The 27,942-nt window shown below is 48.2% G+C and overlaps 1 protein-coding gene across 7 annotated transcripts in view; it reads right to left on the reverse strand.

Moving 5' to 3' along the window:
- Positions 1-27,942, reverse strand: part of sqor (sulfide quinone oxidoreductase) — a 57,768-nt gene that overhangs the window by 27,129 nt on the left and 2,697 nt on the right. For 5 of the 7 annotated variants that reach the window (XM_048563114.2, XM_059639219.1, XM_048563113.2 and 2 more), the window contains exon 2: positions 10,600-10,692. In XM_048563114.2, the coding sequence (XP_048419071.1) occupies position 10,600 (1 nt within the window). In that variant the 5' untranslated portion in view covers positions 10,601-10,692. Of the gene's footprint in view, positions 1-2,566; positions 2,613-10,599; positions 10,693-27,942 lie in introns of all 7 variants that reach the window. The other 2 variants (XM_048563115.2, XM_048563112.2) reach the window with 1 other exon arrangement.

Raw genomic sequence — 27,942 nt, forward strand, 5'->3', positions numbered from 1 at the left:
CCTTCCTCCAGATCATTTATGTATATCACAAACAACAGTGGTCCCAGCACAGTTCCCTGTAGAACACCACTGGTCACAGTTCTCCACTTTGAGAAACTCCCTTCTGCTACAACTCTGTCTCCTGTTGCCCAGCCAGTTCTCTATCCATCTAGCTAGTATGCCCTGGACCCCATGCGACTTCACTTTCTCCATCAGCCTACTATAAAGCATCTTATCAAACATCTTACCGAAGTCCATGTATATGACATCTACAACCCTTCCCTCATCTATCAACTTTGTCACTTCCTGAAAGAATTTGATCAAGTTGGTAAGACATGACCTTCCCTGCACAAAACCATGCTGCCTATCACTAATAAGCCTTTTTTCTTCCAAATGTAAATAGATCCTATCCCTCAGTATAACAAAGTGTGGAGCTGGATGAACACAGCCGGCCAAGCAGCATCTTAGGAGCATAAAAGCTGACCTTTTGGGCCTAGACTTCTGATTTTTCTGATGAAGGGTCTAGGCCCAAAACGTCAACTTTTCTGCTCCTAAGATGCTGCTTGGCCTGCTGTGTTCATCCAGCTCTACACTTTGCTATCTCGGATTCTTCAGCATCTGCAGTTCCTATTATCTCTATCTGTCAGTGTCTTCTCCAGCAGATTCCCCATCACTGATGTCAGGTTCACTGGTCTATAATTACCAGTATCATCCTTGCTACCCTTCTTAAACAAGGGGACAACATGAGCAACAGTCCTCCGGGACCTCACCCGTGCTCAAGGATGTCTGTTAAGGCCCCATCTATTTCTTCTCTTGCTTCCCTCAGTAACCTGGAGTCGATCCCATCTGGACCTGGGGACTTGTCCACCTTAATGCCTTTTAGAATACCCCGCTCTCCTTGTACCGACTTGACCTAGAGTAATCCAACACCTATCCCTAGCCTCCACATCCGTCATGGCCCTCTCCTCAATGAGTACTTTGCGTCGGTATTCACCAAGAATTCAAACCCTTCCTAATCATATACTTATCCAGATGCCTTTTAAACGTTATTGTACCAGCCTCCACCACTTCCTCCGGCAACTCATTCTGTACAAGCACCACCCTTTGTGAGACAAAGTTGCCCCTTAGGTCCCTTTTAAATCCTTCCCCTCTCACTATAAACCCTACACCCTCTTGCTTTGGACACCCCCACCCCAGAGAAAAGACCTTGTCTATTCACCCTGTCCGTGCCCCTCATGACTTTTTAAACTCTGTGAGGTCACCCTTCTTTCCAGGGAAAATAGTTCAAACTCTCCAACCCTGTAAATCTTTTATGAACCCTTTCAAGTTTCACAACATCCTTCCAGAGCAGGGAGACCAGAATTGCACACAGTATTCCAAAAAATGTGTCCTGTGCAGCCATAACATGGTTTCCCAACTCCTACACTCAAGGTACTGGTCAATAAAGACAAGCATGGCAGTCCTCCGGGGACAGCACTGTAAATGACAAGTAACAGGTCCCACATCAAAGCTGATGCTTTTCCAGAAATAAGCTCAGGAGCAATCTGTTTAGATTCTTCAGTTCAAGCTTGGCATCGTTTCCAAACCTGCTAACTGAAAACTGAAGTTGTCAACAAATTAGCCAATTGTGCAACTGTGCTGATAGAAGTTAAAGGTGACAGAGACTGATTAATTTAATATATCTGGTTGGCATGAACAAGTTGGCATGAAGGATCTGTTTCTGTGCTGTATAGCTCCATCACTCATTTTGATAGTAATAACCAGACATACATCTTTTCACTGCTTGAATTAACAGCTGGGACTAACTGCAGTTTAGATTAGATTAGATTTAGATTAGATTCCCTACAGTGTGGAAACAGGCCCTTCAGCCTCAAGTCCACACTGCCCCTTGAAGCATCCCACCCAGACCCATTCCCCTATAGCCCACACACCACTGTTCACTCAGAAGAATTTTTAATTCCAGTCTGTCCAACAATTTGATGCGAAGACAGAATTGTAGTTAAAATCCTGTGATACGTGTGGGAAATAGCTGGGCATTTGGAGCGTGGGTTTGCATTTAACTCTGCACAACTCTTTTTCCAGCTTCTCCCACTATAAAGTCCCAGGAATGGTATTGTACCATTTCAGTAAAAATATGCAATTGACACCTTATTAATAATTTGTGTTGTAATATTATCGTTGAAGGTTTAAAGATCTGTGAGTTGATCTTATATCCTTTTAGAAGTGCAAAAGGACTTCTGACTTCCTGACAGATTTATTTTTAAAACAATAAAATCTCATGGAAGAAATTTAAGTTTGAATTTAATTTCAATCTCAGAGGCTTATGAGACCAGGCTGCAAGTAGAGTGTGGCAGTGAAGGCTCTTGTGATACATTGGTAATGTCCCTGCCTCTGGTCTAGAAGGCCCGAAATCAAGTCCAACCTAGTGAGTTTTGAGAAGATTTGTAGCTCAGGTTGAGGTTCTGGATGTGAGTTTGCTCACTGAGCTGGAAGGTTAGTTTTCAGACGTTTCGTCACTTTTTTTTATTTGAAAAAATATACTTTATTCATAAGATGTACAAAAAATAAAACATATTTACACACTTACCCAGTCATGCAAGCCGCTCCGGGTTACCCGGGGGTACGTACACCAACTAAAGGAAAAAAACAAAGAAGAAAAAAACAAAGCAAAGAAAATACCCTGGCAGTCGTCATCCCGCACAGTTCCCGTTGGCCCCCTGACCAGTTGAGGAAGATGCCAGCTGGGCCCAGTTACCAGATAGGGCCCTTTTTTCCATTCTGGACGAGGGGTTTCATACGGTGGTCTTTCCCCACCGTGCCTTGGCGGCGGCTGCCCCAAGCTTTAGCGCGTCCCTCAGCACGTAGTCCTGGACCTTGGAGCGCACCAGTCTGCAACACTCGGTTGGGGTCAGTTCTTTCAGCTGGCAGACCAGCAAGTTGCGGGCAGACCAAAGAGCGTCTTTCACCGCATTGATGGTCCTCCAGGCGCAGTTGATGTTGGTCTCGGTGTGCGTCCCGGGAAACAGCCCATAGAGCACGGAGTCCCGCGTCACAGAGCTGCTGGGGACGAACCTCAACAAAATACCACTGCATCCCCCTCCAGACCTCCTGCGCATAGGCACACTCCAGAAGGAGGTGATCAACAGTCTCGACCCCCCGCAGCCACCTCGAGGGCAGCGTGCGGTGGCGCAGAGATTCCGGGCATGCATAAAGGATCTCACTGCCAGACCCCCTCTCACCGCCAGCCAAGCAATGTCCTTGTGCTTGTTTGAAAGTTCTGGCAATGAGGCATTCTGCCAAACGGCTTTGGCAGTCTGCGTGGGGAACCACACGACGGGATCCAGCCTCTCCTTTTCCCGAAGGGTCCCAAGGATACTACGTGCTGACCACTGCCTGACGGTCTTGTGGTCAAAGGTGTTTCCCTTCAAAAATTTCTCCACGAAGGACAGGTGGTACGGAACGGTCCAACTACTCGGAGCGTTCCGCGGCAACGAGGCCAGGCCCATCCTTCGCAACACCGGGGACAGGTAGAACCTCAGTAAGTAGTGACACTTGGTGTTTGCGTACTGAGGATCTACGCACAGCTTGATGCAGCCACACACAAAGGTAGCCGTCAGGGCGAGGGTGGAGTTCGGTACGCCCTTTCCCCCATTTCCCAGGTCTTTGTACATGGTGTCCCTGCAGATCTGGTCCATCCTCGACCCCCAAACGAAGCGGAAGATGGCCCGGGTGACCGCAGCGGCGCAGGTCCAGGGAATAGGCCAGGCCTGCGCCACATACAACAGTGCCAGCTTCTGCTTCAGTTTGGTGATACGCTCCTCCCAAGTCTTAGTGCACGACCCAGCTCCACCGAATCAAACACCCAGCACACCTTCAGGTAGTCTGTCCTGACGGCGAAGGGGATGAAGGAGCGGTTGTCCCAGTTCCCCAAGAACATGACCTCGCTCTTACCCCTATTGACTTTGGCACCCGAGGCCAATTCAAACTGGCCGCAGATGTCCAACAGCCTACTCACTGACCGACGATCAGTGCAGAAGACGGCGACGTCATCCATGTACAGGGAGGTCTTGACCTGAAGGCCTCCGCTGCCTGGGATAGTCACGCCCTTCAGGCTCACGTCCTTCCTGATGGATGCGGCAAAGGGCTCCACACAGCACACGAACAAGGCAGGAGAGAGCAGGCAGCCCTGCCTGACTCCAGATCTAACAGGAAAACCGTCCGATTCCCACCCGTTGATCGAGACTGCGCTAACGATGTTGGTGTAGAGCAGCCGGATCCAATTGCGGATGCCCTCCCCGAACCCCAATTTGGAGAGGGCGTCCCTCATGTAAGCATGAGAGACCCTGTCGAAGGCCTTCTCCCGGTCCAGGCTGACGAGGCAGGTGTCCACCCGGCTGTCCTGTACGTAGGCCATCGTATCCCTGATGAGCGCGAGGCTCTCAGCGATCTTCCTGCACGGCACAGCACAGGTTTGGTCAGGGTGAATCACCGACTCCAGGACAGACCTGGCCCGGTTGGCTATGACCTTGGCCAGGATTTTGTAGTCCACGTTCAATAGTGAAATGGGACGCCAATTCTTAATTTCTTCCCTCTCCCCTTTCCTCTTGTAAATGAGGGTGATGATGCCCTTCCTCATGGACTTGCACATTTCCCCTGCCCAAAGCGCACTATCGTACACCTCCAACAGGTCCTGGCCAACCAGGTCCCACAGAGCGGAATATAGCTCGACCGGTAAACCGTCGTTCCCGGGAGTCTTATTCCTTTCCAAGGACTTGAGGGCTCTGGTCAGCTCGTCCAGGGATATCGGCCGGTCCAGCCACTCCCTTGTGCCGTCGTCTAAGACCTCCGTGATAGACGACAGGAACGACTCGGAGGCCATGCTGTCCATGGGCTTCGTGTCATACAGTCCGGCATAGAAGGATCTGCTGATCCTCAAAATGTCGGGCCGAGACGATGTCACCGAGCCGTCGTCCTCCTTCAGCCGGCTAAGCACAGAGCTCTCTCTGTGCACCTTCTGAAAGAAGAAACGCGAGCATGTCTCGTCCTGCTCCACGGAGCAGAGCTAGGACCCGAAGATTATCCTGGAGGCCTCCGCGGCGAAGAGCGAGGCTTGCTGACCCCTCACCTCGCGGAGGTCCTCCGTGACATCGACCCACATCAACTGCAGAAGGAGCAGGTTCTGCACCCTTTTCTGGAGTCGCGGCAGCTTTCCCCGCCTCTCTCTCGCCTTCCGAACACCCTTGAGGACAAAGAACATCTTGATGTTCTCAAAGAGGGGTTTCATGGTTCTCCAACCGGTGTACTCCCTCTTAAGCTCCTCGACGTTCTCTGGGGTCAACAGAGTCGTGTTGAGCTTCCACGTCACCTTGCCGGCCGGCTGGTCGCCCTGTAAGTGACAGTCGGCCAGCAGGAGGCAGTGGTCAGGGAAGAACACCGGCTCGATGCCGGTGGACCTGACCGAGAACGCCCGTGACACAAACAGGAAGTCTATCCTTGAGCGGATAGACCCGTCTGGCCGCAACCAGGTGTACCTCCGCTGCGCTCCGTCTGCAGGGGTGCTGAAGACATCGAGCAGCTTGGCGTCCTTCACCGTGCCCATCGGGAATCTGGACGTGATGTCCAGTTGACTCCCCCCACCCGCTGTCCCCACGCCGGATCTTCCATCTGCATCGATGATGCAGTTGAAGTCTCCGCCTAGGATGACCGGCCTGGGCGTAGCCAGCAGGGGTGGAAGCCGCTGCAGGACGGCCAACCGCTCACTCCGTACCGCTGGGGCGTACACGTTGATCAGCCTCAGGGGAGCGTTCCTGTAGGTGACGTCAGCCAATAGGAGGTGCCCCCCCCACCACCTCCTGAACTTGAGAGATGGTGAAGTTGCGCCCCCGCAGCAGAGTAGCCAGGCCTGAGGAGCGACAGTCATTACCCCCGACCAGATTGAAGGCCCACAGGTCCAGGCGCCGGACCATTTCCTGTACCTGCCGAGGTGCGGTATCCCGCACTCCTGCAGAAACAGGAGGTCCGCCTTGACGGTGGTCAGGTAGGCCAATGTGGACACACATCTCGCGGTTGACTTGACGCTGCGCACATTAATGCACGCAACTCGTACCCCCATTGTGGGCAGTGACCGCAGTACCGTCCCCAAGTCCAAGGTCCAGCCCCTCCATCTGTCCCTGCATGCCCATTGCCCGGGCTAACTGCTGGACGCTCTCCGGGCTCAGGAAACCATCCGTGCTGCCTTCCGGGTGGCATCCCCCCGTCGGGGGTATGGAGGCAGGAGAGTCCGGCTCTGGGTCTGGCTCCTACCTGCCTGGAAGTTCTGGGGTGCCCTCCAGGGCCCCAGCGGCATATGACTGGGTGTCGGAAGGAGCCTCAGGATGCTTCCCATCACCTGGAAGCGGGGTGCTGCTTTCCTTCTCTCTTGAGATCTTTAACTTCTGCTTCGGGCAGGCCCCCTCGAATCTCCCTCGTCAGAGCAGCTCTTATAGCCCCCCTGTAGCTGCCTCTTCCCGCCTGATGGTTGCGGTTCCTGGGCCCGTCGACGCACCTTCCTCCTCGCTTTCCGGACTGTTGTCGCCGACTCCAGGTTGTCGGGGCAGGGGGGGGGGGGGGGGGGGGGGGGGGGGGGGGGGGGGGGAGCGGAGCCTGCAGGGGCGCTTTGCTGGCCTCGGGCCCATCCTGCAGGGCTGGGTCCTCCTGCACAACCTGGCCCTCCTGCACATTAGTGGGGTCCTTGCAGGGCCCTGGTGCCTTCCTCTCCTCCGGGGGGGGGGGGCTGGCCCCGCATTGCCCCTGCCGGTAACCTGGGCATAGGTGGTCCTCCGCCGCGGGCATGCCCTATAGAGGTGGCCCGCTTCCCCGCAAAGGTTGCAGCTTTTTTCTTGAGGGCAATCCTTTCCAAGGTGTCCCTCCTCCCTGCAGTTCCTGCAGATGGTGGCTTTGCAGTCGGCTGCCACGTGACCTGACTTACCACAGGCATGGCAGACTTTAGGTTCCCCTGCATAGGCCAGGTAGCCTTTGCTCCCGCCGATCGCGAAGCTGGACAGTGGGTGTACAATGTTCCCGTCCGCGCCCATCCTCAGCATCACCTTGACCTGCCTCTTACTGGTCCAGATGCCAAAGGGGTCCATGATGTCGGTTAGGTCCCCTTCCACCTTCACATACCTTCCAAGGAAGGTCAGGACATCAACTGCTGGCACATACGGGTTGTACATGTGTACAGTCACCATACGGCTCCTCTGCGCTGGCATCACGAACAGCGGGACAGCAGTCAATACAGAGAGGGGGCCCTCACCTCCTTTCTCCTTGAAAACCTCCAGGAAGCGCTCGCAAAGCTTGGCACTCCTGAAGGTCACATCGTAAAAACCTCCTCCAGGAAAATCCTGCAGGCAGTAAATGTCTGCAGCAGCGAACCCACAACAGTCCAACAGGACCCTCTTCACGAAGAAGGTGCAGTCCATAGGTGCACCTTCATCCACCTTCTTCACGGAAACACGGATGGTGTTCCAGACCCCCTGACCCTGGGGCACGAGGACTTGCAGCAGCCATCGTTGCAGGTTGGCTGCTCCCCTGAACCAGCGTTAGACCGAAGCCAGCATTAAGATCCACCGGTTGCAAGGGTGCACAGCCAACCCGACGTCTTCCTTCCACCTCCAACACAGCGCTCTCCTCCTCTCGGTCCACAAGAGAGTGGGTCTTTATTTTGTTCCAGATGTAAGCTAGTTCACTGAGCTGGAAGGTTTGTTCCTAGACAATCCGTCACGATTCTAGGTAACATCAACAGTGAGCCTCTGATGAAGCGCTGGTGTTATGTCCCGCTTTCTATTTATCTGTTAACGTTTCCTTGGGTTGGTGATGTCATTTCCTGTGTTGGTGATGTCATTTCCTGTGTTGGTGATGTCATTTCCTGTTCTTTTACTCAGGGGATGGTAGATTGGCTCCAAGTCAATGTGTTTGTTTATGGAGTTCCGGTTGGAATGCAGCCATGCTTCTAGGAATTCTCGTGCGTGTCTCTGTTTGGCTTGTCGTAGGAGACATGCACGAGAATTCCTAGAAGCATGGCATTCCAACCAGAATTCCATCAACAAACACATTGGCTCTAAATCAATCTACCATCCCCTGAGAAAAAGAACAGGAAATGACATCACCAAACACAGGAAATGACATCACCAACTCAAGGAAACCAAACCAGATAAATAGAAAGTGGGACATAACACCAGCGCTTCGTCGGAGGCTCACTGATGATGTTACCTAGAATGGTGACGAAATGTCTGAAAACTAACCTTCCAGCTCAGCGAGCAAACTTACATCCACAAGTCCAACCTGCTTCAAATGTGTCACAACATGTCTGAACAGGTCAATGAGGAAAGACCTCGAGGCAGTCAGCGCAAAGACATGAAGTACAGGAGGAAAAGGAAGTCGAGTGAAGGCCTTTAACAAGGTACAATTACGGCTTGAGGCTTGCCTGTAGCCCAGGGAGATTTAGGGATACTGCCACATTGCTCATGATCTGAACAATCCACAGCACTGCCCATCATGGAGCTCAAATGAGGTCAAAAACAAAAAAAAATCCATTGTTCTGATGAAAAGCTTTCTTTCTAATGTTAGGTAATAAAATAATCAGGTGGGAAAATGATTTAAAGAAGATGTCGCAAATTCAATCTTCTATTCAATTTATCCCAGATGTTAACTACGGTCATGGCTGGAAACAGTTAAAATAGAAAAAATGAAAATTTCAAAAACCTAAAAAACCCTGTAGATATTTCAAGGAACTTCAGAGAAGCAAACTAAAAATGGATGGCAAACCAAATGAGGAGCAGGAGGGGGGAATGACTGAAAAATCTGTCAGAGGTGAGTTCGTGGAGCATTTTATAGGTGGTGGTGGGAGAGGGGGTTTGGGAGGAAATGGAATTCTATTGGGCCATGCAGCTGAAAGAACAATCGTTAAGCAGCACTAAGGGACATGGGGATCAAATATCTAATGCAATCTCCAAGACTGGATGAGCTCTGATTATGGATGGAGGCTGTATTATAGAAAATTATAAATGGGAGAGGGTGGGGGTGTAAGGCTCCAGAAGGATTTGAAGACAATGATGATTATTTGAAAGTCAAGGTGTTGGACTAGGAGTCAGAGGGCCACCAAGTACAAGGATGAAATCAAATGAGTCTGGAGGCATTATAGAAGAGGTATAGGACTTTAGAACAATTGAGGTTTCCAAAATATGCAGGCTGGGAGGAAGAGAACATTGTAATGATAGGGTCTAGAAGTGACAAGGCATTGGTGAGGGTTATAGCAGATATTGGATGTAGGAGTGGAGTCTGATTATGTACGAAGGTGAAAGTGGAGACTCTCTGCACTGGAGATGATATTGGATTAGAACATCAAATTTGGCAACAGTGTTATCCAACACGAGACTGATGAGGGTGGAGAATGAAATTGATCCAAGTGCAGAGAGTTTTGTTCTTAAAAGAACAAACAAGTGCAGTCACTGTTGAACTGTCCATACTTTGAGGGCCGGTTTGGTAGGACATAGGGTAGACCCTTGTGCTCACTGTTCAAAGTGCATTCACACTGCACCTCTTTCTTTATGTTATCAGAAATGAAAGGTTAACATAGCCAATCAAAAAGCTTTAAATAATAAATAACCAGAAACTGACTGCAGCTTTCTTCAAGGTATTAAAGAGGAGTGTGCAGGAGGGAAGCAAAGCAGCAGGAGCTGCAGCTAAATGCACTTTGTGCGTACGGGGTCACTGCGGAAACTAGACGTGTCCCTGATTTCCGACACATCGCACGAAGAGTGTTCCATGTAGCCAGGTTCTAGTGCTATTGTGAATCGTATCACCTTCGGACAATAATGCAGGAACTTATTACACAACTTTACCAAACTTGGGTCCCTCATTGCTGCTCTGTATTCTGAGCAGACTACAATGACAAAAAGTAATTTCCCTCTCTCCAGATGCCAATCACTCTCCCTGCAAACCTCACCCCTGAGGAGCTAAGCTTGGTCACTTTTTGAGTCAGGACATCACCTCTGGGTTCACGACCGCACCCCCAACCGCACACCTCCCACACCCACCAAACCCCGGTTCACCCTGACTCACCTCGTCCCTCAGGTATTTACCCTGCTGCTCACCTTCAGGTTCACCCAACCAACCCCACTCAGCAGGTATTTACCCTGCTTACCGCCTGCCCCAACCCCAAGTTCACTGTTGCTGCTCAGACTGACCCAGATTATCCAACATTCTGTATGTAGCTCTGCATGTTATTGCCAATTAAGTGTTTTGTTTTTCTGCACTTTGTCGTTTCTCTTTTTCTTCACAAGCTCCTCACTGTTAGAACTAGATAAACATTTGCCAGGATTTATCTCATCATAGTGTGCTGCACCTAAACTATAAAACTGAAACAACTGATTACCCTCAAGTTCTCAAAGCCACACATCACCTCACCATTGCCAACAAATATAGATTTAAGAGAATGTGTCAGTGAATGTAGTTTTGAGCTCCCTTTCAGTACAGCTGATCCTCAACAACTGAGAATACCAGATTTCATGGAGTCTGTTGTCTTCCCTTCATAATTGTTTCTCTCTGTTCACTCTCCCTGTACCTTGCTTCATTCGTACTTACTTTTTGGGTTGTTTTGTACTTGGCCTTGAAGTGATTGACCTGTTTGTGTGCCCTCCCTTTGAGGAGGCAGGTTCCGTACAATGCAAATCCAACCTAGAGTTGAGGAAGTTAAGGATAAGAGTATTAATAACGCTGCAGTCACAAGGATTAAGATGCCTGTATTCAGTGCAATAAGGAATTAGAATACCCACAAGATTTGGGGGTTTCCCAGAATTTCACATTTAAACTGCTCCACTGCAATAGCAACACAGCTCAAAGTCACAAACAACATTCATGTGACAAAGAGCAAACCTTCTCTCCTTGTCCACCTTTGACATGACTGACAATAGTATCCTCCTCCAACACCTCCCCACTCTTGTCCAATTAGCTGGGACTCTCTCACTCAAGTCCATTCTAACTGTGACCACAGAATCTCTTGCAATGACTTCTCTTTGTTCTCTCTTGCCATGACCAATGGTGTCCCTAAGGATTTATCCTTGGTTCTTCCTATGTATCAGCTACACGTGGTCCCTCAGGATCAATGGATAAAGGTGGAGTGTTGGTTTTCATACAGACACTAACTCTACCCTACTTGATACAATTATTATCTACTTTCACCACTACTAAATGAGCAGGCTGTGTGTGTTGAAGAGCAGAAATTTCCCCCTATTAAATGGTAAGATAACTGGAATCATAGTTTTCAGCTCCCGCTCCATCCCTTGTCCTGGTTCAGCCAGTCTCTTTGTAACCTCGGAGTCCAATTTGTCCTGGAGATAAATAATGAGTGAGACCTGGATATGAGATTGCTCGCTGAGCTGGAAGGTTAGTTTTCAGACATTTCGTCACTATTCTAGGTAACATCATCAGTGAGCCTCCGACGAAGCGCTGGTGTTATGTCCCACTTTCTATTTATCTGGTTAGGTTTCCTTGGGTAACCCAAGGAAACCTAACCAGATAAATAGAAAGCGGGACACAACACCAGCGCTTCGTCGGAGGCTCACTGATGATGCTACCTAGAATGGTGACGAAACGTCTGAAAACTAACCTTCCAGCTCAGTGAGCAAACTCACATCCAGAACCTCAACCTGAGCTACAAATCTTCTCAAAACTCGCTAGAGGAGTAAGACCATCTACCTGAGTTCACACTGCTGTTAGGGATTGTCTGTGAATTGTTATGAATTAGAAAAGTGCAATTTGTTTTGGAATAAGGACCATCAGAAACAAGTGGAAGTCAGTGCCAACATAGTAAAGAAATATAAATAAACCAAAGTAGGATAAAGAAAGGAGAGTAAAACTAATATAAGAGAAGAAAGTTTAAGACAAGTTATGGTTGGGGAGCTCAGTCGCAGGTACTGCATGGCCTGCAGTATGTGGAAAACTTTAAGTCACTGCTAGCAGCCTGGATGATCCTTTCTGCAGGAGTGCTGCTGCTTTAATTAGCTGCAGTGTCAGCTGGAGGCACAGCAGAACATCCAGCAGGCTGGCAGTGAAGAGCATTTTTTTTAAAGACATGGTCGCCTCGCAGCCTGAGAAAAGGGAATGGGTGGCCATCACTAAAAAGAAAGGAGGCAAGCATGTAGACAGAAAAGCCAGAGAACATCTCACTCAAGAACAGATTGAGTGTGCTGGAAAATGGCAGGAGTGCAGCCAAAGCCAAGCTGCACAAGTGGAGGAGAGAGGGAGAACAATATCGTGGTCGGAGTAAGAGATGCCAGCGAGAGGTACAAACAAGTGTTCCAGTAGCTGCAGATGCAACTCTAGGACAGGGCATTATCTCCCTGAGGCCAGGGTCAAGAATGTTATTGAATGGCTGCAAGGCATTCTGAGAGTGGGGGAGAGGGGAGAGGGGGCAGTTGGGAGCAAACAGTCAGAGGTTGTGGCTCACATTAGACCCAGAAACTCACGTGCTCACCATTACGCCACGCAACCAGAGCAAAAAGTGACTTCCCCAGGCTGAGAACTAAAGTGACCAGGAAATAGGCTGCCCCCTGACTTGAACTCAGAGCCCAGTGGTCAGAAACAAGGGGAAGGGAAAATGAAAGAGACAGGGAGTATGGAGTTAAATGGAAAGATAAGCAACAGGATAGCATGTGTACAGGTGGATTTAAGCTCGAGGCAGACTAGAAATACAGCAAAAAGGTAGGATAGCTTAAGACATCTTGGGATTTCCAACCTCTCTACTAAGAAAGTTAGCATTAAGGCACTTGATCTAAATGTTCGTAGTATTCGCAACAAAGTAGATGAATTAACAGCACAAATCCTCTTGAATGATTATGATGTGGTAGGCATAACAGAGACATGGTTGCAGGGAGTTCAGGACTGGCAGTTAAACATCCAGGGAATCACAACTTATCGAAAAGACAGGGAGGTGGGCAGAGGGGGTGGTGTTGCCTTGTTAGTTAAGAATGGAATTAAATCTACGGCACTGAATGACATGGGTCAGAAGATGTGGAGTCTGTGTGGGTGGAATTGAGGAACCACAAAGGCAAAAAAACTATAATGGAGTTATGTACAGACCTCCTAACAGTGATCAGGACCAGGGGCGCAAGATGCACCGAGAAATAGGTAGGGCATGTCAGAAAGGCAAGGTCACAGTGATCATGGGGGACTTCAATATGCAGGTGGACTGGGTGAATAATGTTGCCGGTGGATCCAAAGAAAAGGAATTCATGGAATGTTTGCAGGATGGCTTTTTGGAACAGCTTGTGATGGAGCCCACAAGGGAGCAGGCTATTCTGGGCTTAGTGCTACGTAATGAGCCAGGCTTTATAAAAGATCTCAAAGTAAGGGAACACTTAGGAGGCAGCGATCATAATATGGGAAAGTTCAGTCTGCAGTTTGAAAGAGAGGAGGCAAAATCGGATGTAATGGTGTTACAGTTAAATAAAGGTCATTACAGGGGCATGAGAGAGGAATTGACGAAAATCGACTGGAAGCAGAGCCTAGTGGGGAAGACAATAAACCAACAATGGCAGGAGTTTCTGGATGTAATTGAGGACACAGTAGAGGTTCATCCCAAAGAAAGATTATCCAGGGTGGGATTAGACAGCCATGGCTGACAGAGGAAGTCAGGAAATGTAACAAAGAAAAAGAGACAGCCTATAAAATGGCCAAGATCACTGGGAAATCAGAAGGTTGGGAAGGCTACAAAAACACACAGAGGATAACAAAGAGAGCAATAAGGAAGGAGAGGATCAAATATGAGGGGAGGCTAGCTAGTAATATTAGAAATGATAGTAAAAGCTTATTTCAATACATAAGAAACAAACGAGAGGCAAACGTAGATATTGGGCTGCTCCAAACTGATGCTGGAATGGCTAGTGATGGGAGATAAGAATAGCTGAAGAACTTAAGTACTTTGCATCAGTCTTCACAGTGGAAGACATGAGTAGTATGCCAACAATTAGGGAGAGCCAGGCAGCAGAGTTGAGTATGGTAGGCATTACAAAAGAGAAAGGGCTAGAAAAAGCTAAAAGGTCTAAAAATTGATAAATCTCCTGGCCCCGATGGGCTACATCCTAGAGTTCTGAGAGAGGTGGCTGAGGAAATAGCGGAGGCTTTGGATGTGATCTTTCAAAAGTCACTGGAGTCAGGGAAAGTCCCAGATGATTGGAAAATTGCTGTTGTAACCTCCTTGTTCAAGAAAGGATCAAGACAAAAGATGGAAAATGATAGGCCGATTAGCCTAACCTCGGTTGTTGGTAAAATTCTAGAATCCATTGTTAAGGTTGAGATTTCTAGATTCTTGGAAGTGCAGGGTCAGGTTAGAACAAGTCAGCACGGATTTAGTGAGGGGAGGTTGTGCCTGACAAACCTGTTAGAATTCTTTGAAGAGGTGACAAGTATGTTAGACCAGGGAAACCCAGTGGACGTTATCTATCTAGACTTCCAAAAGGCCTTTGATACGGTGCCTCACACAACATCGTGGGCTGAAGGGCCTGTTCTGTGCTGTACTGTTCTATATTCACAGGAGGCTGCTGAGCAAGGTGAGGACCCGTGGTGTTCGAGGTGAGCTACTGGCTTGGAGTGAGGGTTGGCTGACTGACAGAAGGCAGAGAGTTGGGAAAAAAGGCTCTTTTTCAGAACGGCAACCGGTGACATGTGTTGTCCCGCAGGGTTCAGTGTTGGGTCCGCAGCTGTTCACCTTATATATTAATGATCTGGATGAAGGGACTGGGGGCATTCTGGCGAAGTTTGCCAATGATACAAAGATAGGTGGACAGGCAGGTAGTACTGAGGTGGTGGGGAGGCTGCAGAAAGATTTAGACAGTTTAGAAGAGTGGTCCAGGAAATGGCTGATGAAATTCAATGTGAGTAAATGTAAGGTTTTTCACTTTGGAAAAAAGAATACAGGCATAGACTATTTTCTAAATGGTGAGAAAATTCGCAAAGCAGAAGTACAAAGGGATCTGGGAGTGTTGGTCCAGGATTCTCCGAAGGTTAATTTGCAGGTAGAGTCTGTGATTAAGAAAGCGAATGCAATGATGTTGTTTATCTCAAGAGGGTTGGAATATAAAAGGAGCGATGTGCTTCCGAGGCTTTATAAAGCTCTAGTTAGGCCCCATTTACAATACTGTGTCCAATTTTGGGTCCCACACCTCAGGAAGGACATACTAGCCCTGGAGAGTGTCCAGCGGAGATTCACATGGATGATCCCTGGAATGGTAGGTTTAACATATGATGAACGGCTAAGGATCCTGGGATCGTACCCATTAGAGTTTAGAAGGTTGTGGGGAGATCTAATAGAAACTTACAAGATAATGTATGGTTTAGAAGGGGTGGACGCTAGGAAGTTGTTTCCGTTAGGCGGGGAGACTAGGACCTGTGGGCACAGCCTTAGAATTAGAGGGGGTAAATTTAAAACTGAAATGAGGAGACATTTCTTCAGCCAGAGTGTGGTGGGCTTGTGGAATTCATTGCCACGGAGTGCAGTGGAGTCTGGGACGTTGGATGCCTTCAAGGCAGAGATCGACAAATTCTCGATCTCAGAAGGAATCAAGGGCTACGGAGAGAGTACAGGGAAGTGGAGTTGAAATGCCCATCAGCCATGATTTAAATGGTGGAGTGGACTTGATGGGCCAAATGGCCTTACTTCCACTCCTATGTCTTATGGTCTTATTAGAGCCAATAACACAGGTTTTTAAAAAAAGTGGCATTTGGGAGCTAGGTAGCAGATTGAAAAGCAGGACCTTCAGGGATTTAATCTCTGGATTAATCCCAGCACAATGGACTAATGCATATCAGAATAGACAGATGTAAAAAATTGCTGCATGGCTGAAGAGTTGGAGCAGGAAGGAGGGCTTAGGATTCTTGGGTCACTGGGTCTGTTTCTGGGAAAGATGATGTACCGGTCTAAGGGGTTGCACCTAAATAAAAATAGTACTGACATCCTTGCTGGGGTTGGGTGGATGGTGTCTTGCTAGTGAGGGTTAGTGGGGGTTAAAGCAATTTGGCAGGAGAATGGAATATGGAACGGAGATACAGTGGAGGGTGATGCACAGTCACATATAAAAGAAAAAGCAAGTCCATTCAGAAGGCAGAGCAAACATAGCCAAGTCACAAGGGAGCATGACAAGGCTGGATGGGCTTTATTTTAATGCAAGGAGTCTTGTGAGTAAGGCAGAGGAGTGGAAAGTGTTGATTAACACACAAGAATGTGATTTCATTGCTGTCATGGTGATATGGTTGAGGAAGGGACAGGTCTAGCAGCTCAATTTTCCAGGGTATTCTTCAGATGAGACAGAGAGGGCTGTAAAAGATTGAAGCAGTGTTCAATATCGACTCAATTACTGCCGCAAGGAGGGATGATTTCTGAGAAGGTTTTTAAATGTGGCCATACCTGTAGAACATAAGACTGAGGAGGCAAACACATTCCTGGAGATAGAATATAGATCCTCAAACAGTTAGGGAGGAATAGAAAGACGGGTATGAGGGCAAATCTTAGAAGTGTAAAAATAATAGGGCTATAACAGTGAGGTTTTTGTCTATCCCAGTTAATATTGGGAAAGTTGCAAGTGTGAAAGGGGTTAGAATTGTAGCCAGGATAGCTTTTAAAGCCAGCTCACAAAGACCTAGAAGAGAGAATGTGGTACTGAACTTAACTTTTGGTAACGAACCCAGGCATGTGGTAGATGCATCAATGGGGGAGTATTTTGGTGACAATGATTAAAATTCCGTGTGATTTAAGGTGGACTGGAAATAAATGGTTCTGAATTGGGGAAAGGTTGATTTTAATAAGACAGGATCTGGCTAAAGTGAACCAAGAACAGCTACATGCAGGAAAATCCATAGCAGAACAGTGGCAGTCATTCAAGCGACAATTGGGTCTATGCAGGCCATAATGTTCTCAAAGGTGAAAGGTGGGAGGGGAGAGGCCAATAGTTCCAGAGAACCCTGGATTGTCAAAAGATGTACAGGATTAGATAAGGAAAAGTACAGAAGTTTATAGTAGATTCTGAAGGCTAGAACAGTGGAAGCCAAGAGGAGATTGTGCAAGGGTTTGTTTCAAAATGAAGTTAAGAAAGCAAAGAAGGGACATGAGAAAAACACTGGTGAGTAACATTAAGGATAATCTAAACATGTTTTAGAAGTATACTAGGGACACAAAAACAATCAGGGGAAAAAGTAAGACCCATTAGAGACCAAAGTGGCAATATGTGCATGGAGTCTGCTGAGGTTTTAAATTAGTACTTTACATCTGTATCAATTCTAGAGAAGGGTGATGTAGGTCTAGAAATCACAGAGAGGGACTGTGATACTTGAACAATTTAACATGAGAGGGAGAAGGTTATTAATAGTTTTAGCAGGTTTGAAAGTGGATTAATACCCAGACCCAGATAAGATGTATCTGATGCTGCTGTGGGAGAGAAGGGAAGAGATTGAAGGGGCTCTGACATTAACTTGCAAATCCTCTCAGGCCACAGCTGTGCCAGGCTACCATTATTCAACAAGGGTGATAAGGATAAACCAGGGAACTACAGGCCTGGGAGCCTAACATCGGTGGGTGAAAACTATTGGAAAAAAAAATTCTTGAGGGCAGAATTAATTGCTACTCGGAGAGATATGGGTCAATCACAGATTGTCAGCATGCTTTGTTAAGGGAAATCTAACAAATTTTATTGAATTTTAAGGGTAATAGCTATGGAGATGTAGGTAGTACAGTGGATTTGGCCTACATGGGCTTCAGTAAGGCTTTTAACAAGTCACACATGACAGACTAGTTAAGAGATGAAGAGCAGATGGAATCCACAGTAATTCAGTAAATTAGATCCATCACTGGTTTGTGGCAGGAATTGAGGGTGCTGATTGAAGGGTGTTTACATGACTGGGATCCTCTATCCAGTGGTGTAGCACAGTGTTTGCTAGACATGAACGTAGAAAGTTTATCACTCAGTTCTCAAAAACAAAAACGGTGTGGTAGGCAACAAGAAAAAAAAAGTCAGATACAGGATGATATAGACAGGCCAGTCAGAGGGGCTGAACATTAGTAAATGGACTCAAATCCTGAAAAGTGTGAAGTGATGCTTTTTGGGAGGACTACCAAAGGAAGGAAGTACTTCACAGCAGGACAGGTTCGGAAAGTGATAGAGATGGGATACTTTCCCTTATTTATCAAGACACTGAATGTAAGAGCAAGGAGGTTATGTTTTCAACATTAGTTAGACCACAGCTGGAGTGCAATGAGAAGTTCTGCTTTCACAACAGAAGAGGGTCGTGACTGCACTAGAAAGAGCGGAGAGAAACTTCTGGAGCATGTTACCTGGATTGGAGCAATTTGGCGATGAAGAGGTTGGATAAGCTCGGATTGTTTACCTGAGAGCAGGGAAGGCAGAGGAAGCGGGATCTGATTGAGGTACACACTGTTCTGAGGGGCACAGATACGGTCAAAATTCACACGACACCAAGTCACAGTCCAACAGGGTGTATTTGAAAACAGAAGTTTTGAAGCTCAACTCCTTCCTCAGGTGCAGTGTGACAGACACGGTAAAAGACAGATTTTATAAACAAAAACACCCCTAAAACTGGCTGTGGAGGTAGTAGGAACTGCAGATGCTGGGGAATCCGAGAAAACAAGGTGTGGAGCTGGATGAACACAGCAGGCCAGGCAGCAAAGCTGACGTTGTGGGTCGAGACCCTTCTTCAGAAATGGGGGAAGGGAAGGGGGTTCTGAAATAAATAGAGAGAGAGACGGGGAGGCGGATCAAAGATGGATAGAGGAGAAGATAGGTGGAGAGGAGACAGACAGGTCAAAGAGGCGGGGATGGAACCCATAAAGGTGAGTGTAGGTGGGGGGTTAGGGAGGGGATAGGTCAGTCCAGGGAGGACGGACAGGTCAAGGGGGTGGGTTGAGGTTAGTAGGTAGGAGATGGGTGTGGGACGGGGGCTGCGGGGATAGGAGAGAGGAAGCACAGTTTAGAGAGGCGGGGACGAGCTTGGCTGGTTTTGGGATGTGGTAGGGGGAGGGGAGATTTTGAAGCTTGTGAAATCCACATTGATACCATTGGGCTGCAGGGTTCCCAAGTGGAATAGGAGTTGCTGTTCCTGCAACCTTTGGGTAGCGCCGTTGTGGCACTGCAGGAGGCCCAGAATGGCATGTCGTCTAAGGAATGGGAGGGGAGTTGAAATTGTTCACGACTGGGAAGTGCAGTAGTTTATAGCAAACCGAGTATAGGTGTTCTGCAAAGTGGTCCGCAAGCCTCCGCCTGGTTTCCCCAATGTAGAGACAGCCACAATGGGAACAGCGGATGCAGTATACCACATTAGCAGATGTGCAGGTGAACATCTGTTTGATGTGGAGAGTCTTCTTGGGGCCTGGGACGGGGGTAAGGGCAGGTGTAGCACTTCATGCGGTTGCAGGGAAAAGTGCCGTGTGTAGTGGGGCTGGAGGGGAGTGTGGAGTGGACAAGGTAGTCACGGAGAGAGTGGTCCCTCTGGAAAGCAGATAAGGGTGTGGAGGGAAAAATGTCTTTGGTGGTGGGGTCGGATTGCAGATGGTGGAAGTGTTGGAGGATGGTGCATTGGATCTGGAGGTTGGTGGAGCGGTACGTGAGGACTAAGGGGATTCTGTTTTTGTTGTTATTGCGGGGAGGGGTTGAGAGGGATGAGTTGCGGGAAGTCCGTGAGACACGGTCGTGGGTGTTCTCAACCACTCAGGGGGGCAATTTGTGGTCCTTGGAAAATGAGGACATCTGAGATGTACGGGAGTGGAATGCCTTATCCTGGGAGCAAATATGGCGGAGGCGAAGGAATTGGAAATAGGGGATGGAAATTTTGCAGGAAGGCGGGTGGGAGGAGGTGTATTCTAGGTAGCTGTGGGAGTCGGTGGGCTTGAAATGGATATCGGTATCTCGGTAGATGCCAGAGATAGAAACAGTGTTCCAGGAAAGAGGGAGAGGTATTAGAGATGGTCCAGGTGAACTTAAGGTTGGGGTGACAAGTGTTGGCGAAGTGGATGAGCTGTTCAAGCTCCTCATAGGAGCATGAGGTGGCGCCGATACAGTTGTCAATGTAACGGAGGAAGAGGTGGGGTTTAGGGCCAATGTAGGTATGGAAGAGGGATTGTTCCATGTAACCTACAAAGAGGCAGGCATAGCTTGGGCCCATGCGGGTACCCATTGCCACCCCCTTTGTCTGTCGGAAGTGGGAGGAATTGAAAGAGAAGTTGTTGAGGGTGAGGATGAGTTGGCTAAGCAGACGAGGGTGTCAACGGAGAGGGGCTGGTCGGGCCTGTGGGACAGGAAGAAGCTGAGGGCCTTTAGGACAACTGCACGGGGAATGCAGGTGTGTAGGGACTGGATGTCCATGGTAAAGATGAGGTGACCCTCCCTCTACTGACCACTTCTCCCTCCAACAACCCCTCCTCATGGACACCACCCAAAGACCTCCTAGCCTCCCTTGACCACTTCATCTCCAACTGCCATTGAGACATCAATCGCCTCAACCTCTCCCCGCCCTCTTACCCACTCCAACCTCTCCCCTGCAGAATGTGCAGCCCTCCGCTCCAATCCCAACCTCACCATAAAACCTGCGGACAAGGGAGGCGCAGTTGCAGGATGGCACACTGACCTCTACATCACCAAGGCCAGGTGCCAACTCTCTGACACGACCTCCTACCGCCCCCTTGATCATGACCCCACCTCTGATCACCAAACCATCATCTTCCAAACCATTCACAACCTTATCACCTCAGGTAACCTCCCACCCACAGCCTCCAACTTCATAGTTCCCCAAACCGGCACTGTCCGTTTCTATCTCCTTCCCAAAATCCACAAACCTGACTACCCTAGTCAACCCATTGTCTCCACCTGTTCCTGCCCCAAACTTATCTCCACCTATCTCAACTCCATGTTTTCCCCCTCATCCAGGAACTCCCTACCTCTGTCTGGTGACACCACTCACACCCTCCACCTCCTCCAGAACTTTCAATTCCTCATGTCCTGCAACACATCTTTACCATGGACATCCAGTCCCTATACACCTGCATTCCCTACGCAGATGGCCTAAAGGCCCTCCACTTCCTCCTGTCCTGCAGGCCTGACCAGTCCCCCTCCACTGACACCCTCATCCACTTGACCAAATGCATCCTCACCCTCAACAATTTCTCCTTTAATTCCTCCTACTTCCTACAGAAAAAGGGGGTGGTCACAGGTACCCTCATGGGCCCAAGCTATGCCTGCCTCTTTGTAAGATATGTGGAATAATCCCTCTTCCAAAGCCACACTGGCCCTAAACCCCACTGCTTCCTCGATTACTTTGATGATTGTACTGACGCCGCCTCATGCTCCTACGAGGAGCTTGAACAGTTTATCCACTTCACCACCTTCAACCCCAACCTCAAGTTCACCTGGATGATCTTTGATACCTCTCTCTCCTTCCTGGACCTCTGTTTCTATCTCTGGCAACGACCAACAAACCGATATACACTTCAAGCCTACCGACTCCCACAGCTACCTAGAATACACCTCCTCCCACCCACCTTCCTGCAAAAATGCCATCCCCTATTCCTTCACCTCCACTGCATCTGTTCCCAGGATGAGGCATTCTACTCCATACATCTCAGATGTCCTCGTTTTTCAAGCACCGCAACATTCCCCCCCGCAGTGGTCGAGAACGCCCTCAACCATGTCTCCCGCATTTCCCGCAATACATCCCTCCCATCCCGTCCCTGCAATAACAACCAAAACAAGATCCCCCCTCGTCCTCACATACCACCCCACCATCCTCCACATCCAACACATCATCCTCCGACGCTTCCGCCACCTGCAATCCGACCCTATCAAAGACATTTTTCCCTCCCCACCCTTATCTGCTTTCCGGAGGGACCACTCTCTCCGTGACTCCATTGTCTGCTCCACACTCCCCTCCAACCCCACCACACCCAGCACTTTTCCCTGCAACCGCAGGAAGTGCTACACCTGTCCCTACACCTCCCCCCTCACCCCCATCCCAGGCCCCAAGACGACTTTCCACGTTCACCTGCTCATCATCCAATGTGGTATACTGGATCTGCTGTTCTCCACTGTTTCCTCTACATTGGGGAAACCAAGCGGAGGCTTGGGGACTGCTTTGCGGAACACCTATGCTCAGTTCACGCTAAACAACTGCACCTCCCAGTCATGAACCATTTCAACTCTCTCCCAATCCTTAGACGACATGTCCATCCTGGGCGTCCTGCAGTGCCATAATGATGCCCCCTGAAGGTTGCAGGAACACCACCTCATATTCCGCTTGGGAACCCTGCAGCCTCATGGTATCAATGTGGACTTCACAAGCTTCAAAACCTCCCCTCCCCCACCGCATCCCAAAACCAGCCCAGCTCATCACTGCCTCCCTAACCTGTTCTTCCTCCCACCTCAACCGCATATCCATTTCCTACCTACTAACCTCATCCCGCCTCCTTGACCTGTCCGTCCTTCCTGGACTGACCTATCCCCTCCCTAACTCCCACCTACACTCACCTTCACTGGCTCCATCCCTACCTCTTTGACCTGTCTGTCTCCTCTCCACCGTCCATCTTCTCTCTGCCTCCCCCTCTCTCCCTATTTATTTCAAAACCCACTTCCCCTCCCCCGTTTCTGAAGAAGGGTCTAGGCCCTAAACGTTAGCCTTCCTGCTCCTGATGCTGCTTGGCCTGCTGCGTTTGTCCAGCTCCACACCTTGTTATCTCTAAAGCTGGCTGTCCCTTGTGGAATCTTTAATCAGTTAGGATGAAGACTACTGATTAAAATGCAAAATCCAGATTCCTCTCAAGCCATTGACCTGAGATACTTAAAGATTTTATCAATGTATACAACAGATGACATCTCAGGTCAGACAACGTGGCTTAGGTGTGAGGTCTTGTTTTGATTCTGTCTATGATTTAAACTGGGCTCAGGTTTTTTCTGAGCAAAACAGAATGAATCTGCAACTGCACAAGTATTTTGGACAAAATAATTCATGTGTATCTGCGTGTACGTGTATGCTGGTCTGCATGTGAGCGAGTACATGTGTTACAGCGCATGTGCACAGATGAGAGTGTGACACAAGTGTATGTATGGGAGTATGTAGTGTGGTGGAGTCACCTGTAGTGTGGCATGAACTCAAGATCAGGTTTGAGGCCGTCCTTCAGTATGGAACTTGGCTATCTGCCTCTGTGCAGCAATTTTGCATTGTTGTGCATCTCAAAGTGCGCCTTGGAGGGCACTTATCCGAAGATCGGTAGCTGTATATTCTTCACGCATCAATTGATCCCCCATTGGGAGAGAGCACCTCTGTCCAGTGATCTCTGCAGAGTGTTCATTCATCCGTTGTCATAACGTCTGCACAGTCTCACCAATATACCATGCCTTGGGACATCCTTGCCCACAGATCAAAACTTTTGATCCAATCTTTCAAAGTACCCCACACACTTTTATCCCATATACTTCTCACATAAGGGGACTTCTACCGGCTGAAGAGTCACAAAGCCAACACACCTGGACGTCCCTTCGTATCAAGCAATGGGACCCTGTCAGAGTACCTCTCTGGTTATGTTGAGGGATCTTGAAACCCATTGTACAAAGAACTCCCAGCTTCTGTCGTGACACCACACGTTACTTACAGAAACTCAATGGCCACAGACCAATCGAACTGGAAATAATCATCATCACAATTGATGTTTCGGCACTCTACATCAGCATTACTGTAACAGCCTCAGTACTCAATACCAACTGCCATTTTCCAGATGCCATCCTGTAACTCATCCATTTCATTCTCAACCACCAACATCTTCAACCACCAGTCCTTCATTCAGGCACGTGGAACAGCCATGGGGACCAGATCTTAACCTCTACATGCCAACATTTTCATGCAAAAGTTCAAACAAGACTTCTTTGCCGCTCAGGACCTCCAACCAACACTATACACCAGATATATTGACAACATTTTCTTTGGTCTCGTGGTGAGGAATCACTGAAACAACTACATAGCAATATCAACAAGTTTCATCCCACCATGACATTTACCATGGACTACTCTTTACAGCCAGTGTCATTCTTGAACACACACATCTCCATCAAGGACTGACACCTCTATCTCAATCTGCAACAAACCCAAGGATAACCTTATGATGTTGCAATTCTCTAGATTCTATCCTAAACATATTTTAAAAAAGCCATCCCGATGGACAAACCCTATGCACCCACAAGATCTGCTCAGATGAGGGGGAACACAACAGACACCTGAAGGTGTTGATGGATGCCCTCAAAAACAGGATACAATGCTCAACTCACGGACTGCCAATTCCATCGTGCCACAGTGAAAAACCACAATGATCTCCTCAGAAGACAGACACGAGATACAACTTGTGGAATACCCTTTGTCGTCCAGTACTTCCCTGGAGTGGAAAAACAATGCCATGTTCTTCATCTCAACCTACAGCGCATTATCGACAATGATGAGCACCTCACCAAGGTCTTCCCTACACATCCACTTCTCACGTTCAAACAACCACCAAACCTTAAACAGACCATTGTGCACAGCAAACTATCCAGCCTTCAGGACAACATCGAGCACAACACCACACAACCCTGCCATGGCAACCTCTGCAAGACACATCAGATCATTGACATGGACACTGCCATCACAAGTAGGAACACCACGCACCACAAACCTGGCAGATATTCATGACTCAGCCAATGTTGTCTATCTCATATGCTGCAGGCAAGGATGCCCTGAGGCACGGTATATTGGTGAGACCATGTATACACTAGGAGAGTGGGTGAATGGACCTCACACAAAGAGCATAAGCCAAGGGTGTTCTCTCCTACTAGGGGAGCATTTTGGGGGTCAAGGACATTTGGCTTCCGATCTTCAGGTAAGCGTCTTCCAAGGTAGACTTCAAGACACACAATAATACAAGATGACAAAAAGCAAGATCTCACACCTAAAATGCATTGGCTGGCCGGAGATGTCACCTCTTGTATAAATTGATACAACCTTTAACTGTCTGAAAGCAATGACTCGAGAGAAATCTGCAATTTGCATTTTAATCAGTAGTCTCCTTCCTAACTGATTAAAGATTCAACAAGCAACAGCCAGTTTTAGGGTTGTCACCTTTCTGCTTATAAATTCTGTCTTCTAGAATCCCTAGAAGAGTATAATGGTAGTAGGAGTACACTTAAAGGGCAATCAGGAGGGCACAAAGGGGACAATGAGACAGCATTAGCAAACAGGATTAAGAAAATTTCAGTGATTCTACAACTATATGAAGGACAAAAGGGTAACTAGGAAGAGAATTGAGCCCCCTAAAGATCAGCAAAGCCACTATGTGTGGAACCACAGGAGATGGGGGGAGATACTAAATGAGTATTTTGCATCAGTGTTTACTGTGGAGAAAGATATGGAAGATTGAGAACTTGAGGAAATAAATAGTGACATCTTGAAAAATGTCCATATTAGAAGTTGTGGTGCTGGATGACTTAAAACACAAAAGGTGGATAAATCCATGGGGCATGAGCTGGTATACCCCAGAACTCTATGGGAAGCTAGGGAAATGATCACTGGGCATTCAGCGAGAAAGCTTCAACCACTTCACTGGGCAGGGAATTCCACAGATTCACAACCCTTTGGGTGAAGAAGTTCCTCCTGAACTCAGCCCTACATCTGCTTCCCCTTATTTTGAGGCAATGCCCCTAGTCCTAGTTTCACCTGTTGGCGGAAACAACCTCCCTTGTTTACAATCCGACCCCACCACCCAAGACATTTTTCCATCCCCTCCCCTGTCAGCTTTCCGGAGAGACCACTCTCTCCGTGACTCCCTTGTTCGCTCCACACTGCCCTCCAACCCCACCACACCCGGCACCTTCCCCTGCAACCGCAGGAAATGCTACACTTGTCCCCACACCTCCTCCCTCACCCCCATCCCAGGCCCCAAGATGACATTCCACATTAAGCAGAGGTTCACCTGCACATCTGCCAATGTGGTATACTGCATCCACTGTACCCGGTGCGGCTTCCTCTACATTGGGGAAACCAAGCGGAGGCTTGGGGACTGCTTTGCAGAATACCTCCGCTCAGTCCGCAACAAACAACTGAACCTCCCAGTCGCAAACCATTTCCACTCCCCCTCCCATTCTCTAGATGACATGTCCATCATGGGCCTCCTGCAGTGCCACAATGATGCCACCCGAAGGTTGCAGGAACAGCAACTCATATTCCGCCTGGGAACCCTGCAGCCATATGGTATCAATGTGGACTTCACCAGTTTCAAAATCTCCCCTTCTCCTACTGCATCCCTAAACCAGCCCAGTTCGTCCCCTCCCCCCACTGCACCACACAACCAGCCCAGCTCTTCCCCCCCACCCACTGCATCCCAAAACCAGTCCAACCTGTCTCTGCCTCCCTAACCGGTTCTTCCTCTCACCCATCCCTTCCTCCCACCCCAAGCCGCACCCCCAGCTACCTACTAACCTCATCCCACCTCCTTGACCTGTCCGTCTTCCCTGGACTGACCCTCCCTACCTCCCCACCTATACTCTCTCCACCTATCTTCTTTACTCTCCATCTTCGGTCCGCCTCCCCCTCTCTCCCTATTTATTCCAGTTCCCTCTCCCCATCCCCCTCTCTGATGAAGGGTCTAGGCCCGAAACGTCAGCTTTTGTGCTCCTGAGATGCTGCTTGGCCTGCTGTGTTCATCCAGCCTCACATTTTATTATCTTGGAATTCTCCAGCATCTGCAGTTCCCATTATCTCTCTTACTGTCAATCTATCTTACTTTTCTTTTCATGTTTTTTTGTTGCTTTCTATTGGCCTTTAAAGATTTCCCAGCCTACTACTTTCCCATTACTCTTTGCTTTTTTGTAAGTGTGTTTTTTTTCAAATCTGATACTTTCCTTTATTTCCTTAGACATCCATGGCTGGCTCTCTTTTTTCCTACAGTTCTTCCTTATCACTAGAATTTACTTCTGCTGAGCACTGTGAAAAATTGTTTTGAAAGTCCTCCACTGTTCCTCAATTGACCCACCGTAAAGCTTTTGCTCCCATTTGACCTTAGCTAACTCCTTCCTCATTCCTTCATAGTCTCCTTTGTTTGAGCACAGGGGACATAGGTACTGGGTTTAACCTCTCATGCTCCATCTGTACTTTAAATTCAACCATACTGTGATCACTCCTTCCGAGAGGATCCCTAACTGTGAGATCATTAATTATTCCTTTCTCATTACACAGGACTAGATCTAGGGTAGCTTGCTCCCTCGTAGGTTCCATCACATATTGTTCAAGGAAATTATCACGGATGCATTCTACGAACCCCTCCTCAAGGCTGCCATGACTGACCTGGTTTGACCAATCGATACGTAGATTAAATTCTCCCATGATAATTGCTGCACCATTTTTACATTCATTAGCTATTTCTATGTTTATTGCCTGCCCCACCATGATGTCATTATTTGGTGGCCTATAGGCCACACCTATCAGTGACTTCTTCTCCCTGCTACTCCTAATTTCCACCCAAACGGATTCAACGTTTTGTTCAGTAGAACCTATATCATCTCTCACTACCGCCCTGATATCATCCTTAAAAATCAGAGCAACATCACCTCCCTTACCTTCCTGTCTGTCCTTCTAAACAGTTTGATACCCCTGGGTATTTAAGTCCCAGTCAGGACCATCCTGTAGCCATGTCTCTGTAATGGCCATTAAATCATCCCCATTGGCCATGATTTGCACTGTGAACTCATCCACCTTGTTTTGAATGCTCCGAGCATTCAGATAAAATGCCCTTATGCCAGATTTTGCACCTTCTTTTTGGATCCTATTATCTCCATTAGTAACAGTCCTTCAGTTCTCCTTCCCTTTAACTTTTCTCCTAATTTTCAATGGAGTTGAAGCTTCTTTGTCACTTGCTAA

Source organism: Stegostoma tigrinum, chromosome 33 (genome assembly GCF_030684315.1).
Source record: "Stegostoma tigrinum isolate sSteTig4 chromosome 33, sSteTig4.hap1, whole genome shotgun sequence".
Classification (NCBI taxonomy): Eukaryota; Metazoa; Chordata; class Chondrichthyes; order Orectolobiformes; family Stegostomatidae; genus Stegostoma; species Stegostoma tigrinum.